General features: G+C 47.9%; 1 protein-coding gene across 1 annotated transcript in view; it reads right to left on the bottom strand.

Annotated features, from left to right (window-relative positions):
• MGAT4B (alpha-1,3-mannosyl-glycoprotein 4-beta-N-acetylglucosaminyltransferase B) overlaps positions 1-13905 on the bottom strand; it is a 51301-nt gene extending 37396 nt beyond the window's left edge. Inside the window, exon 1 of the mRNA XM_082291278.1 lies at positions 13683-13905. Within this exon, the coding sequence (XP_082147404.1) occupies positions 13683-13779 (97 nt within the window). The 5' untranslated portion in view covers positions 13780-13905. The remainder of the gene's footprint in view (positions 1-13682) is intronic.
• Positions 13906-13925: the final 20 nt, after the last annotated feature.

Genomic DNA, 13925 nt, shown 5'->3' with positions numbered 1-13925 from the left:
AAGCCAAACTAAACAAAGTGCATGTACAAAATCCACACCTTCCTGCCGGTGTGCTATGCCACACACCAGCAGACAGAAGAATTTTTTGACCTTTTCTGCACTGGCTGGCTGTGATCCGAATTCTATCCAACTATGAGCGCCCTCTTGTCAACATCTTCCCTTTTGTCCTCTCCATCAAATCCTGAAGTCTGATGCAAATGATCCCCATGTATGTCGCAGCACTGCGGTGACCTTGGTAACCAAACGATGCTGATGACTTGATGTGGATTTCAAATTCTGCCACTGACAACCACCTCACCTAGAGGGACCCACTCCTCCTGGCCCAGCTTTTCATGGTGAAGCTCTCTGGGAGGCTTCCCAGTGCACCCAGGACATTCAGGGCACACCAGAGAGGATCCTGGTCTCAACTGGGGCCTCTGAGTACCATGAGCCCCTGCAGAAATGGCCACCTTTGGTTTGCAGGCTTGCAGAGTAACTAACCAGCACTGTGGAACAAGAGATGAGTGCTTAAAGTTTCAATCCCGGGAGTAAAACACCTCCTTTGATGGCCACAGCTGCTACAAAGGGCTAAAGGTTGTAATTTTGCCTGACCTTTAACTATTACAGCAATACTCCTCGACCTGCATTTTAGAAGTTATGAACAGACAGCACAAGCTAAGTGATCTGCCACTGTCTTGACAGATTTCCAAAGAGACATGAAATATCTGCCTTTCTGTGTGTGTGCATCATGCAAGTCACTTGAGAGATGTGCAGACATCCGGAAAAAAATCACGGTTTCTCTCTGGGTAGCGCTCACCCAAGCAGGAGATGGCAGGAGATTATTTATAATGCTCTGTGGAGGTAACACTTGGCATAACAGCTCCAGGAGCCGCTCCATCACAACACTGGGTTGGAGAAAGGACACTTCAACTCAGCTAACCAGACACCTTTAACAGAGCAAGTAATGAGATTTCTTAATGAGTGGTTCATCTGAAGGGTGTGCAGTGATACCAAGACCCAGGTGAAAATGCCCATCAAGATCTCTGTGCAAGTCACGAGTGTGTAGGATGGATATCTTATTTTAAACAGCAATCAATTGATTTTTAGGAATCAGCTGTCAGACCTTGCCAGACTCCTCTTGCAGAATGTCAGTATTTTTAGGCAAAAGCCTGCACCAGGCATCACTGTTAAAGTTCAGCCCTGCTCCTACAGCCACAGGGCACACAACTCTGATCAGGAGGTGAAGAAACCTCGATACTGACTTCTGTGTGAGCATTTCAGCTTAAGAGTTGCTGTTCTAGAACCATGCCACCAAAACAAAAAATGACCACATTTTTTAAACATGACTTGTTTCCTAAAGAGCCTTCCAGAGGCTGCAAGGATCCCACGTATCCTCTTCTCTACACACAGCCCTGCTTGGCAAGTGCTTTATCGGGGTGTGCCCAGCTGCACATCACACCCTTGTGCAGCCTACCTGTCCCAAATCCAAGCCTGATATGGAAGGGCTGAGCTTCATGTGCCTCTAAGGACATCCTCCAGGTGGGACAGGCAAGTGACAGCTCACAGTGGTGTGAACAGCAAATCTGGTGTCAAGAGCAACTTACAGTTCACAGCAAAAAGAGACACACCAACCCCTTGGATTTCAGCACAAAACTGGCCCTTGTAACCTCTCTCTGTCACAGGAGGGAGACTGGAAACCCAAGTCCACCTTGGACAGGACAGAATTTCTTCTTTGACTTCTCACTAAGAGCAAGGAAGCCCTTCTGTACTTCTAAAGACAACTGAGCCCTAACAATGCTGCCATGACAGCAAGTAAAGATGGGAACCTTGTGGTTTCAGAGGGTCTGACACTGAGAAGCTGCATTTGGGTGCTCTCCAAACGAATGATGGGACTCGTTCCCTGACAAAACAGCCATGAACAGCATCTGTCCTCTGCAGTGCAAAGAAATGGTGCTGACTACCAATCCTCCTCTTCCAGCTGGAGGACAGCCCGTGGGCAGCCGTCTTCAGCTGAGTCTCCAGATTGCTCCCATTGTGGGACACACAGCCTGGCTCACCAAAAGATGCTGCAACCAGCTCGGACATGCCTTAGATCACTTAGGGAACACTTTGTGTGAGGCTGGAGAGAAATGGCTCTCTGACAGCTGGAAAATGCAGCAGCCTGAGCAGCTGGGGGATAATGAAGAAGCAGCCACTTCCTAGAGGTGCTTTGCTGTCACCCACATTCTTAGAGGTGTGTTTGTGCTGCCATTTCCTCTGACCATGGGGTCTCAGAGGACAGAGTTTCTGTAATGCAAAGCTTTGAATGCTGTTAACTGAGCCAACCCCATCCAAATGTCACGGTCTCAGTCACTACAAAACTGTTCCTTTCTGCCATCCTCCACTCCATCCATGGGGTATCCATTAGGTTCAAACACGAAGAGCCTACAACAAGAGCCTCATTAGCTGACTGTACAACTGGATTTGTTTTGGAGCACAGTGCTGTCCCCTACACTGCAGGACAGAGCTCTTGATGGGGAAAAAAAAAATGGATCAATTAAAAGAATATCTCACATACCTTAATATTACATGCAGCTCTTCTGTAAGACTTAAAACAACAGCACTACCAGCTGTAAAATGGGAAAAAAAACCCCCAGGAAGTCTCTCAAAACAGCAGACCAAATGAAAGGAGAAAAAGATGAAGGAGGTTTCAAATCTGCCCTGGAGAGAATGTGTGTCACAGCTTTAACCTGCTGTGGGGAGGGGGAAAAAACGAAACAGGGTAGCAGAGACCAGAAATCAGATTTATTACGACTAACCAGGTAGAAAAAAGACAGATCATCACGAAGAGAGGATGGCTGTGTTGGAATCAGCCAGCTTCTGAAAATGTCTAGTCAGCTTTAGCATTTGATACACATGAAATTGGTGTCCACACAAGAGTATTCTCCTGAAAGGATGGGATTTAATGCAGTCAAGATAATTATCTAGATCCTTCTTTATCCCATTAGTGGTTTTCATTCGCATCCTGGAACACCATAAGCGGATTGTTCAAGAATTATTTGCCATCCACTGTTTCAATCCCGACTGGAATTATCTTTATACCTCAATACGAAGAAAAAAGATTACATCCCTGCCAGGGCTTGCTGGAATGCCCTCTTTTCTGAGGCTCCCTTTATCATTCTTGTTCTATAAGGTGATGAAAAGAATCAAAAAATAATTGTCATGGACATGATTTTGCCCTTTCCTCCTCTTTCTTCCTCACACAGGTGTTTGGGAGGAGGAGGAGGAGACGCTCTTCCCCCCACATCCCCTGATGCAGGAGATGCATCACTGCACCTGCACAGAGATGAAGCTCAGCAAGACTTACTCATCGAATTACCCAGGACAGGATCCAAAAATGCTCCCAGCTTCCTTTTGCACCATGATCCACTAATAAAAGAACAAGGATGAAACTGTTAAAACCAATTAAACGTATCACTTGATGCATGAGCAGGAAGCAGGATTCACTGCACTAGAAATCCCAGGGGCGTATGCTAAACGTCACCTCTCCTGCTCCCCAGCAATGTATGCCACGGTGCAAGCTCCAGTGGAGATCAGGCCAGCATCACTCAAACAGCCAACACAACCCCTTGCTTCAAGGCCTAAAACAACAAGAAGACAAAATTCCCCTCCCAGCTACTCTAACTGCCTGCCAGGTTTTGTATTAATGGAAGGATTACATCTCCATCCAGGTATGGCAAGGACACAGCTCGTCTCCTCATGGGCTGCCCTGACTCTGACCAGCAGTGAGGAAAGATGCCTGGATACCACAAAAACCATCCCTTCTCCTTATGGAAAATGAAGGAGGTAGGTATTCAGACCTGACGTGAATAGGAATGCATGTATTTTTTAAAGAATCGTGCTTTATGGCTGTGTAATGAGATCTGTAGGAGAGTTATCTCTATAAACAAGTTATTAAAAGGGGGAGGAGGGACACAATAATAGCAGGTGCCAATTACTCAGCTCCCAGCAGAGACTCTTCAATTTCTCACCTTCCCCCAAAGCAAGATGTGCCTCTGTATGGCACCACATTCACTTGCAAGTGTGAGACCCTTTGGAGTGTGGCTTCTCTCCCCCTGGCAGAGCTCCATTGCCACCGGAGCAGGGCCGCCCCTCGCCCCACCAGCCCTGCGCCAGAGCTGGGACCAACACACCGTGAAATTAATTTGGAAACTGAATACAACCACATTTTTATTTGACTTCAGAATCTGGCCACTCCTCCCATCAAGAGGAACAGCAAATTTGTGAGCTCACTGCAACTGCCAGGTTTGCATCTCTGCAAGTATCTGCTTAGTTTTGGGAACAAAACACCAGTAATGATTTTGCTATTTTAAGATGGCGGCATGATTTCAGACAGTAAATGTCCACCTGGAGCTGTCAGAAAGAGCCCATCCTTTGAGGCAAGCACACCAAGGTAATGATTAATATTACAAAAGTAATTCAAGCCTCTAAAATCATTGTTTTCAAGATCAGCAAATAATTACCAAGGCATTCAGCAATCAATACCCAAGATAAATAGAAGATTAAATTGCAAAAGAAACAGAAGAAAGTACTTAATATTTGCCAAACACATGCCAAATACACTTTTTCATGGTAACCAAATACTTCCCGTAAATAGATATTTTAGCTCAGTGGAGAGGCACTTTCAGAAAGTAATAAATTAATCCAATAAAACAGACAGACAGGGTGGAACCAGACATTAACAAAACACAAACTGATCTATACAGAGCCAACCCACAATCCATGTCCTAATTATGCTCATCCACCACTCTGAGTACTTACCTCCCCCACCCAGGTCAGCTCTTTAGCTTGGGGAAAATACATGTTTCATGTGGATTCACTGGCACGACAAAGTGGAGAATTTCAGCCATCAAATGACGAAGCTTGTGCTCAGCCAGAATTTGCATTTCCAGTTTTTTTCCTAAATACTTCTCGCTCCTCAAAGTCAGCAAATCAATCTCCTTTTAAACACAATTTTTGCCTTTCCTTCAATTTAGTTGAAGCTCTATATATGACGTGCAGGAGGAGCTCCTGCTGCCCATCAGCACCAGCCACCCACATGTGACGCCTGGGAAAACATCCCCACGGCATATCCTCACTCTGGAATCAGGATGCTATGTCCTGGGGAGCTGTGCCTGGCCTCACCACCACTCCTGGGACCCAGATGGACTCAGAGCAACCCCTGACACTCGGTGCAAAGACCAGCACCATCTCCTCCCCAGGCAGCCTAAACCAGCTTCTACCCAAAATCATTGCTTGGTGTTAACGAAGCCACACTATTAGGTGAGTATCTGGTAAAGTTCTTCAAATAGTGGATAACTTGAACTGGACAAGGTTAAGAGAGGGAAGACATGGGAAGATCTCCATCCTGGTCATTTTCTGCAGCATCAAAGGAAGAAGAAAGGGAGGAAACTGAGGGAAAGAGAAGACAAAGAGAAAAGATATCAAAGCCAGCTCCAGAGAGCGCAATGAGAGATGGCACGAAAAAGGAATAGTTAAAACATGAAAGGCGAGATCAAATAAAAGTAAAAGATCACAGTCTGGGCACAGAGCAGAGGGAGGGGAGATCACCACAACACTTCTGCCAGCATTAACAGAATAATTCATCCGACAGGTACTTGTCTGTGGCAGTGGTTGAGTCTGAGAGAGCTCAACCACCACCAGATCCATCCATTCACCTGGCAAAGGATACAGACAAACACTGCTCTTGTTCTTCACATGGGGACACTGCACAGCAGCTCTGCTCCCCTGAGTGTCTGTCTTTTGGAGAGGAATAAAGAAATTTAGTTCTCCCTCAGAAAACTTCTCCAGCTTCTGTGTGAAGTTCTTGGTACGGGCAGGGTTGGCCTCACTACTATGCTTTAACTAAACCACTACTTGTTTTCACAATATAAAATACATATACACAGATCTTTAAGGAGCTCATTTCTCAGGATTAGAAGTGTTTCTTTGATTATTTACAAGAGCTTCTAAAGGCTACACAAACTTTTGGTACCACAACCTCTGGCTCCTCCCTAAGCCATGACATTCCTCAGAACAGTGACAATACACAGGAGATTTCTTGCCACGTACGTACAAGCAGTGAGTGACAAAAAAGGGGTCTCCAGGTTGAACCTCCCAGAAAGCTCTTGGCATCGCAGGGAGAGAAGAAAAACCTAAGTGCTCTAAGGCACACTTGAAAATGTGATCAGAATGATCTGAAAACTCATTGAGGAACAGGTATGGACTAGGCAGCAGCACTGCCACTACCAACAACTCCTAAACAACCAGAGTGACAATTATAGCCACGAATAAATGGACACTGTAATGCAACAAAACTCACCATGAACATAAAAGACAGGTGGAGATTAATTCTTGCCCAGAAGCTTCTTTAAAGCCTAATGATTTACATTTTAATGCTACTGCTGTCCACTTTAATATAAGCAGAAATGAAAATATCTTGCAAAAGACATTTTTGTGTGCATGTCTAGTCATTTCAAAATACAGATTAACCTTTAGGTAAGTATTTATCCTGTACATAGCACAGGAGGGGTGGAATCTTTAAATACTGGGGGAGTCACTCCAAGGCAGGGACAGGCAGGCAGGAGAAGAGATGGAGTTACAGAGCCATCTGTGTGCATCAGAGACACATCCATGCTAATGCACTGATCCTGAGACTCAAATGTGACTTGACACCAGGACAAAACAGAAGGAGAATTAGCCAGTGACACAAGTAATGCAGAAAGAGATTATTTAATACAGGAATCTGCCACTCCCAGACTTTCCTGCTTTGCAGGGAAGCCTGATGTGAGCTCGAAAATAAACCCAAGAAGGGCATTGCTGAATAAAAAGCCCCATAAGCTGCAATTCAAATGGAAAAGGTAGAAAAAATTTATTTCCCTCCATCAAAGACAACAATCCTCTGCCTGCATCAGGAAGCTGCTAAGCAGATGCTTGATCAGCCCTCCCTGAAAAGCCTCTCCTCCTAACAGTGCTAACCTGCCTGCCCCCACTGAAGCTCTTTGATTATTTTAATACTTTCCACAACCCTTTAATTTGCCCAGTGAGTTCTGCCACCACAGCAGCCCTCTTCACCCACCCAATCTCCCAACCTCTTGGTCTCCGTCTCATGAAAAAGAAAACTTCAGCATTAGAATTGGCACAATAATGATACGGAAAATTTTCACCTAGAACATTAAGCATCATCTCCAAGTATTTTTAGGCAGGTTTTATTTTGAGGCTCAGCCTCAAGGGTTTGCTTCAATGTCCTGGTGGCTGTGGATGCCTGTGCTGAGCCAGGCAGCCCAGTACGGATATTTGTTTGTGTTTCTTTACACCACAATCAGAAAAACTGGTCCTTTGGTGACTGGTTTGAGTTTTGTGAATAGGGAGGGCCATGTATAATCCAAGCCTACCTGCAGCAGCCTTGTCCATCTCTTGCTAAAGCAATTTGTCCAGCACTTAGTGGCTTCAAGGCTTTCTAGAGATGACTGGCAGCTTCACTTAAACTAGCCAGCTATAGATGTGTTTTACATTAAACACTAAGTGAATAATCAATGAACATTCAGGATATAAGTACAAATCAATGATTTGTTTTAGATGAATCAAAGGGAATCACAAATGAGTTTTGTTCTGCAAAAGAAGTAAACCAAGAGAAGTACTTGATATAATTGGGGGTGTGTGTGTTAACCTCCTCTGACTGCTCCTCTCCTACGCGCTGACACAGACCCTGCTGTCACAGAAGCGTGGCTGTGTCCTCCAAACCCCTGTGACAAGAGATGTCACTGTCCCCAGAGAGCAGATGGGAACTGAGGAATGAAACCAGCCAGCTGACTTTTCCAAGACGGGGAGGGACACAGCACAGCAAGGACACGAATCCGAGTCTATGCTGAAGAACACAGGCTAGGAGAAAGCCCTTGTAACTTCAACTCCATCACACAACCACAGCTCTTACTGTGGGAGCAGCAACAGGACACAGCAAGTGCACACACAGTACAGGTCAAGAGGCCCATTTAAAGGCCTTTAAAAAACCTGCAAATAAATAAAAATAGAAGTACAGGTGACTTCAGACTATGAATTACTTATTTCGATAAATGCATATCAACAGATTGCACAGTGCCTCTTGCTCTTGGGATGAATTTGTTCAAGTCACAGGTGCGATAATTTTGCAAATGCTGCTGCATTCCAGCCACCAATTTCCCACAGTGTCTGCTGAGCATCACCCAGGCCACGTAAAGTCTCTCATAAATGCTCCTGCATATCTTTTTAATCACCATGCATTTTAATGACAGATTTCTACACTCCATGGTTCCCTAGCCAGGTCCTCGCCTGCACCTCCTCAGCCCTCAAAAGCACTCGCTGGGTCTCCTGCTGGTGTCTCTCCTCCTGGGAAACGCTTGCAAGGGTTGCAGTGAAGTGATCCCAGCTCAAACCAGGGCTTTCACTCGTATCCATTTCGCTGCAGGCAGTGCCCAAGACCTCAAAGAAACTACAAAAACCTGAAGTCAAGCTGGTGCAGGCAACAGAAATGAAAAAGCAGTGGGAACCCCACATGCCGCAGGACACGGCTCGTATTTAACGGTATCAGGCTTTGACTCTGCTGCTTCCAGAGCGGATTAGCGTTCACGGCTTTTATGCACTATAGAAGAAGACTTTGTAAACACACTCAGAGGAACGTCCCTCTGGGACAAAGTTTGCTTCCCACAAAGAACACCCCCAGCGGCGGAGCATCCCGCCGTGTGCGGCACTGCGCGAGCGGTATTTCCTTGCCGAGACACTGCCTGAGGCCTCCCTGCTGCACCAGAGCAATGTCCACGCTGCAGCCAGTGCCCCACAGCCACCAAACCCAGCATCCCGCTCCTCACCATGCCCACAAACCAAGGGAGAGACCCTGTGCTCAGACCTGCACCAAGACACCCACCCGGGAAGCGTGTGGCGAGTCCTTCAAGGAGCTGTGCACGCCTGTTCTGAAGCGCTTCCACAACATCCATGGGAAAAACAGCTCCCACAAGGTGAGCGTCCAAAATACCACACAGTCACAATTGATCTTAAGGGTGTGAAGCCACCATGCAAAGGGCAACCCCACTTTGCAGGCAAATCTACAGGTACAGAATTGACTGCAGTTGGGATTTTAGAATGGAAGCCAAGAGCTGGCTGGCAGTGGGTAACTAGAAATCATTAAAATTTGACAGAGAGAACACTTGCCAGGGGAAGCCTGCACAGGAAACATGGATACAGAGCCTGCCCTGAGCTACACAGCCATACTGAAGAGGTACAATGTCAACCTCTACATTGGAAATGTAGCATTTCCAATGGGCAGCATGTTGGGAGTCTCCTAAAAGGTTCAACACAAGGTTTAAAATTTCCTATTCAATTAAAAATCAAATCCCAACACTTAAACCCCAAATATCCTGCAGCATTTATGGCTCTGGCATAGGCTGCAAGGGGCAAAGAGAAGGGCTGTATAAGCAGCACACGGCTGGTCAGTCAGTCAAGATAAGAACAAACATTATGATTGAGAAATGAACAGTTTTCACCATTGGAAATGAAAAAAACCACAACAATTTAATTGCAGGTAGGTTAAACTGTTTGTCTTCATCCCATCTGTACTAGTGACTTACCTAAAGTCATGAAACCTTCTGGGTATTACTGATCCCTCAGTAAGTCCTGAGTCCCCTGGAGTCCCCACACTGGGCACACTAACATCCAAACCTGCCTGTGCCTTCCCAAAGGCTTGATTCTCCACCCTTAAACCCTACATACCCAACACCTGACACCAGGTTACAAAGGAGCTCTCTGCATGGCAGCTCATGGTTTTGGGAAGTTAAACCACATTTAAATCTAAAATCAGCAAAGAGAATATCAGACTTTGGCCAAGACACCCACCACCGTGACGCACAGCACGTGGCCACCTCCCAACAGCCCATGATGCTGGACACCGGCTGCCTGGGTGAGTGGCTGTGCTATTTGAGGCTGCCCTTCTCTTCCCACTCCAGCAGGCTATTTCAAATCCCATTTATAATTGGAAAGAGGCAGCATCTGTTTTTGCAGACCATGAGGTCAAAACTTTACTAATAACCACAGCACAGCAGAACACCATTAGCAGGTAAACAAGCCCTGAGTTGGTCTCAGAAAAACAGCTCTATAGATGGTTTGTTCTGGTTTATTTTCTTTCAATTAATTGCTTTGTCCTCCCAACACAGAGTGGGAAGACAAGCAGACTCTGCAGTGCATTACATGTGTTTTAATATGATATTATCCCCCACTGGAGGCAATGTGGACACCTTGCCGGAGTTCCCCACAACTCAACGACATCAGCAACTCCAGAGCACTGGGAATTGTCTCCAGTCACTCACAGGGGATGACTGATGTTACGAAGGACTGGAAAACACAAAGCCTATCTTTGAAAAATACAGGGATGGGAACAAGGGAGCAGGAAATTATAGAATAATCAGCTTAAGTTCAATTGAAGTGCTTAGAAGACAAGGAGAACTTGAGCAAGAAATAACCTCTGCTCATCAAGAACAAATCACATCAAATCTCTCTTTCTGTGACAGGATGTCAGAACTTTCAGGAAGGGGAGAAGAAACAAAGATTTCAGAGACCTGTGATAGTGTCTGATAGGACATGCCCATAACGTAGCCAGGGATGCAGAGACTGGCCTGAGCTGTCTGAAGGTGGGACCACCATTGCTGGGAAGACCACCCAGGAACAGGGCACTGCTCTATGAGCACAGACTGGGAGGACCCTACTGAAGCATCTTCCAGCAGAACCCACCCCACCAATTGGTGTTCTCATCCATGACTTGGCTGATGGCAGAGAAAACAGGCTGATTGCCCTGGAAGGCTACACCAAGCTGAGAGGGACTGCAAGCATGCAAGAGGACAAGAATTCAAAACAATCCCAATAACTTAGAAGAAGCAGTCTGGAAAAAAAAAAAAAAAAGGACTCAGTTCAACAAGGACAAGCATGAGGTAAAGCAATTTGGTAAGAATAATTAACCAGGCAAACACAAGATAAGGAGTGAAAAGCAGGAAAAGTTCTGGAGAGGAATAGTTGAAAGGTTGATGGGATAAAAAATATAAACATGAGTCACCTATGGCAAAAGTGAAAAGCACACACAGTGAGATATATATAAACAGGATCACTGTTTGTAAAAGATATGAAGTAACCCCCAGTCTTCTGAGCAAAAATACAGCAGCAACTTCAGCCCTTTATCCCAGGTTAACCATCACTCCTCACCAAGGATGATGGTCCAGAAGAGAGTAACAAGAGCAACTGCAGACCAAGAATACATGACCTAAAAAATAGTGATCAAAGGAACCAGTGTGGTTTAATCTGTATTAGTAAAGGAAACAGTAGCAACTTCCAAATATCTACTGGCCTGCTGCAAAGGAAGGAAGGAACTTTTCTGACTGTGCCCAAAAAATAGAAAAAAGAAGAGAAATCCTGAAACTAAACTGAAGAAAAAGACATTTCTGTACGAATCATGAGAAAAACCTAATATGAGGGCTGCTAAATGTCAAACAGATTGTCTGGGGAGCTTAGGAGTCCCTGTCATCGGAGGTTTTTAAGAATGAATACGACAAACATCTGTCAGGAAGGGGTTGGTTATCAGCGATCCTGTGGAGGGCAGGAGATGGACTGAATGACCTCTCAAGGTCTTCTCCAGCTCTGTATTGAATAACGGCCTGATACGTAAATGACCATAATAGCCGGAACCCTGCTGTGCTGACACAGCCGGCCCGTGTTGGCTGTGACCTGTTGGAGCCATCGCCGTGTGCTGCTGACAATCTGTTGCTGCCAGAGGAAACTGCGCATCCCGGGGAGGGTCCTGCCGAGAAGGACGGGGACAGTGGTACCCAGGGTTGTTATTTCGGCACTTGCATGAGCCACAGGGAAAAGCTGCTTGTTAAAAAACAAAAGTGTGTCAAAGGACAACACAGCCCAGACAGCACAGACTGCATAGTGGGGTTGGCCACCCTGCTTCTGAAAGCAGGAGGGGCTGCTCGGAGCCCACACAGCGCTGCACGCTGCTTTTGCTTTATTTATGAGAGGAAGCTGCAAGCAAAGCCACTGCTCAGGGGTAACCACAGGGCAGTTCTCCGAGCGTTCCTCTGCGCCTGAACAAGTACTGTGGTCTAGCACTTCTGTCTGAAAGCAATACACAACACCAACACCTGGGTATGCAAACATTTTGGCCAGCTAAAAATCTGACCAGCAGAAGCAAACCAATCCACCAGTACCAAGACAGCAGCCCTGCCTTGCAAACGCTTGTCACCCAAACCTCTGCAGAAGGCAGCTCTGGTGGGATTTAAACAACCTTAGCAGCACAACAGGAGAGCCTTCAGTGATGAATGAGGCAGAGGAGTCCAAGCAGCCACCTGTCAGACACCTGCAGCTACCAGGAGTAAATCGCACATCCCCGGCACTCCTGCCCTGCTGCCAGGGAAGGGGCTGAATGGGCTCATGTCATCCTGCCCATCAGAGCAAAACCTTCCCCCAGAGCTGCCTCAGCCCTGATGCCAGCCTTGCACCATGGACAAGCTGCACCTTGTGATGGTGCATGGTGTGCCACAGGATTCCAAATCCATCAAGTCACAGCTTACACTCAAAAAAAAGCTGCTTCTCAGCTGCAGCAGGGAGAGATGCTTATATGCCAAATACAATGAGAGAGTCAAGGGCTGGTTGGTCAGACCACACACCTTTAAAGACCTCTAAAAGTGCAGGAACTAGAAGAGCTGAGCGATTACCACAGGCATAGGAGGCTGCACACTCACACACAGTACAGAGACACAATTCAGAGGCAACTGTCAGAATTGTCCTCCAGGCCAGGATAAGTCCAGTGCACTGCTTGAGTGACAGACTGGGTGGAGAAAAGCAACTGTTGTGTTGTCAGGAAAAACCAGCAGCAAGCATCTCTGCAACATCTGCACAGGATTCCTCCACAGCCTCGGCGGGACAGGGCCCTGCACCTCTGCTCTGCAGCTGCCTACTCAGTGCAAAGCCAGCACCAATATTTGCGTGCTGAAGCCACAGTCCTCACACCTGTCCCACATCCACTGAAGTTACTGGACTCAGCATTGAGCCACAACAGACGCATGCAGGAAAGGCAGAGCTGCTCAGATCTCCGCTCATCAGTTTGCCCAAAGAACCCCCAGCATTTGAGAGCTCTCCACAATTGCTGGTACCACCATCCTTCCACGCAGATTTGACCCACCTGGCTCCCATCGCCCATGAAGGTTTTGGCCATAAACATGAGGGTGCAAAGAAACACATCACCAAAGCCAAGCCAAGCGCACCCCGACCCAGACAAGAGCCCGTCCATCACCCCACATCTCCCCGACCCTCCGTGGGCACCCCTGGCCACAGCGCGCCTGGGGAACGAGCAGGGACCCCCGGCTGGGGCACCTCCCGCCCATCTGGGCACAGGCAGTCGGCCCAGGGGTCCCACAGGTCATGGTCCCCTGGGGGCCAGGGAATACCGCGGGGCCATTGGCACACAGAATCGCGCCGACTCCGCACCCCTGGGGCTCCAGCAGGATCCAGCCCTTGGGGATCCCCCAGGTCCCGCAGGATGCTCACCGGGTCTGGATCCCAACGCACCCCCGGGGTCCAGCCGGGCCCGACTCGCGGAGTCCCTGCACCTCCTCCCCGGCGGCGGGGCGGCGGCCGGGTCCCCGCGGAGGCGGCCGAGCCCCCCTTACCTTTGTGCCCGCCGAAGGCGCCGTACCAGGAGAGCGAGAGCAGCGCGCACAGGCAGCCGAGCAGCAGCGTGAGCGCCGTGCCGCTGCGGAGCCTCATCGCCTCCTCGCCAGCGGGGGCGGCCGCATGTCCCGGGCGCGGCGCGGCCTCGGCGGCCCCGGGGGCCCCGGCGGAGCGGAGCGGGGAGCGCGGAGCCGAGAGCGGGAGCGGAGCGGGGCGCACCGCCCGCACCTCCCGCACCGCCC

Source organism: Coloeus monedula, assembly GCF_965178545.1.
Source record: "Coloeus monedula genome assembly, chromosome: 15".
Lineage (NCBI taxonomy): Eukaryota > Metazoa > Chordata > Aves > Passeriformes > Corvidae > Coloeus > Coloeus monedula.
This window is presented reverse-complemented; position numbering and strand designations above follow the sequence as displayed.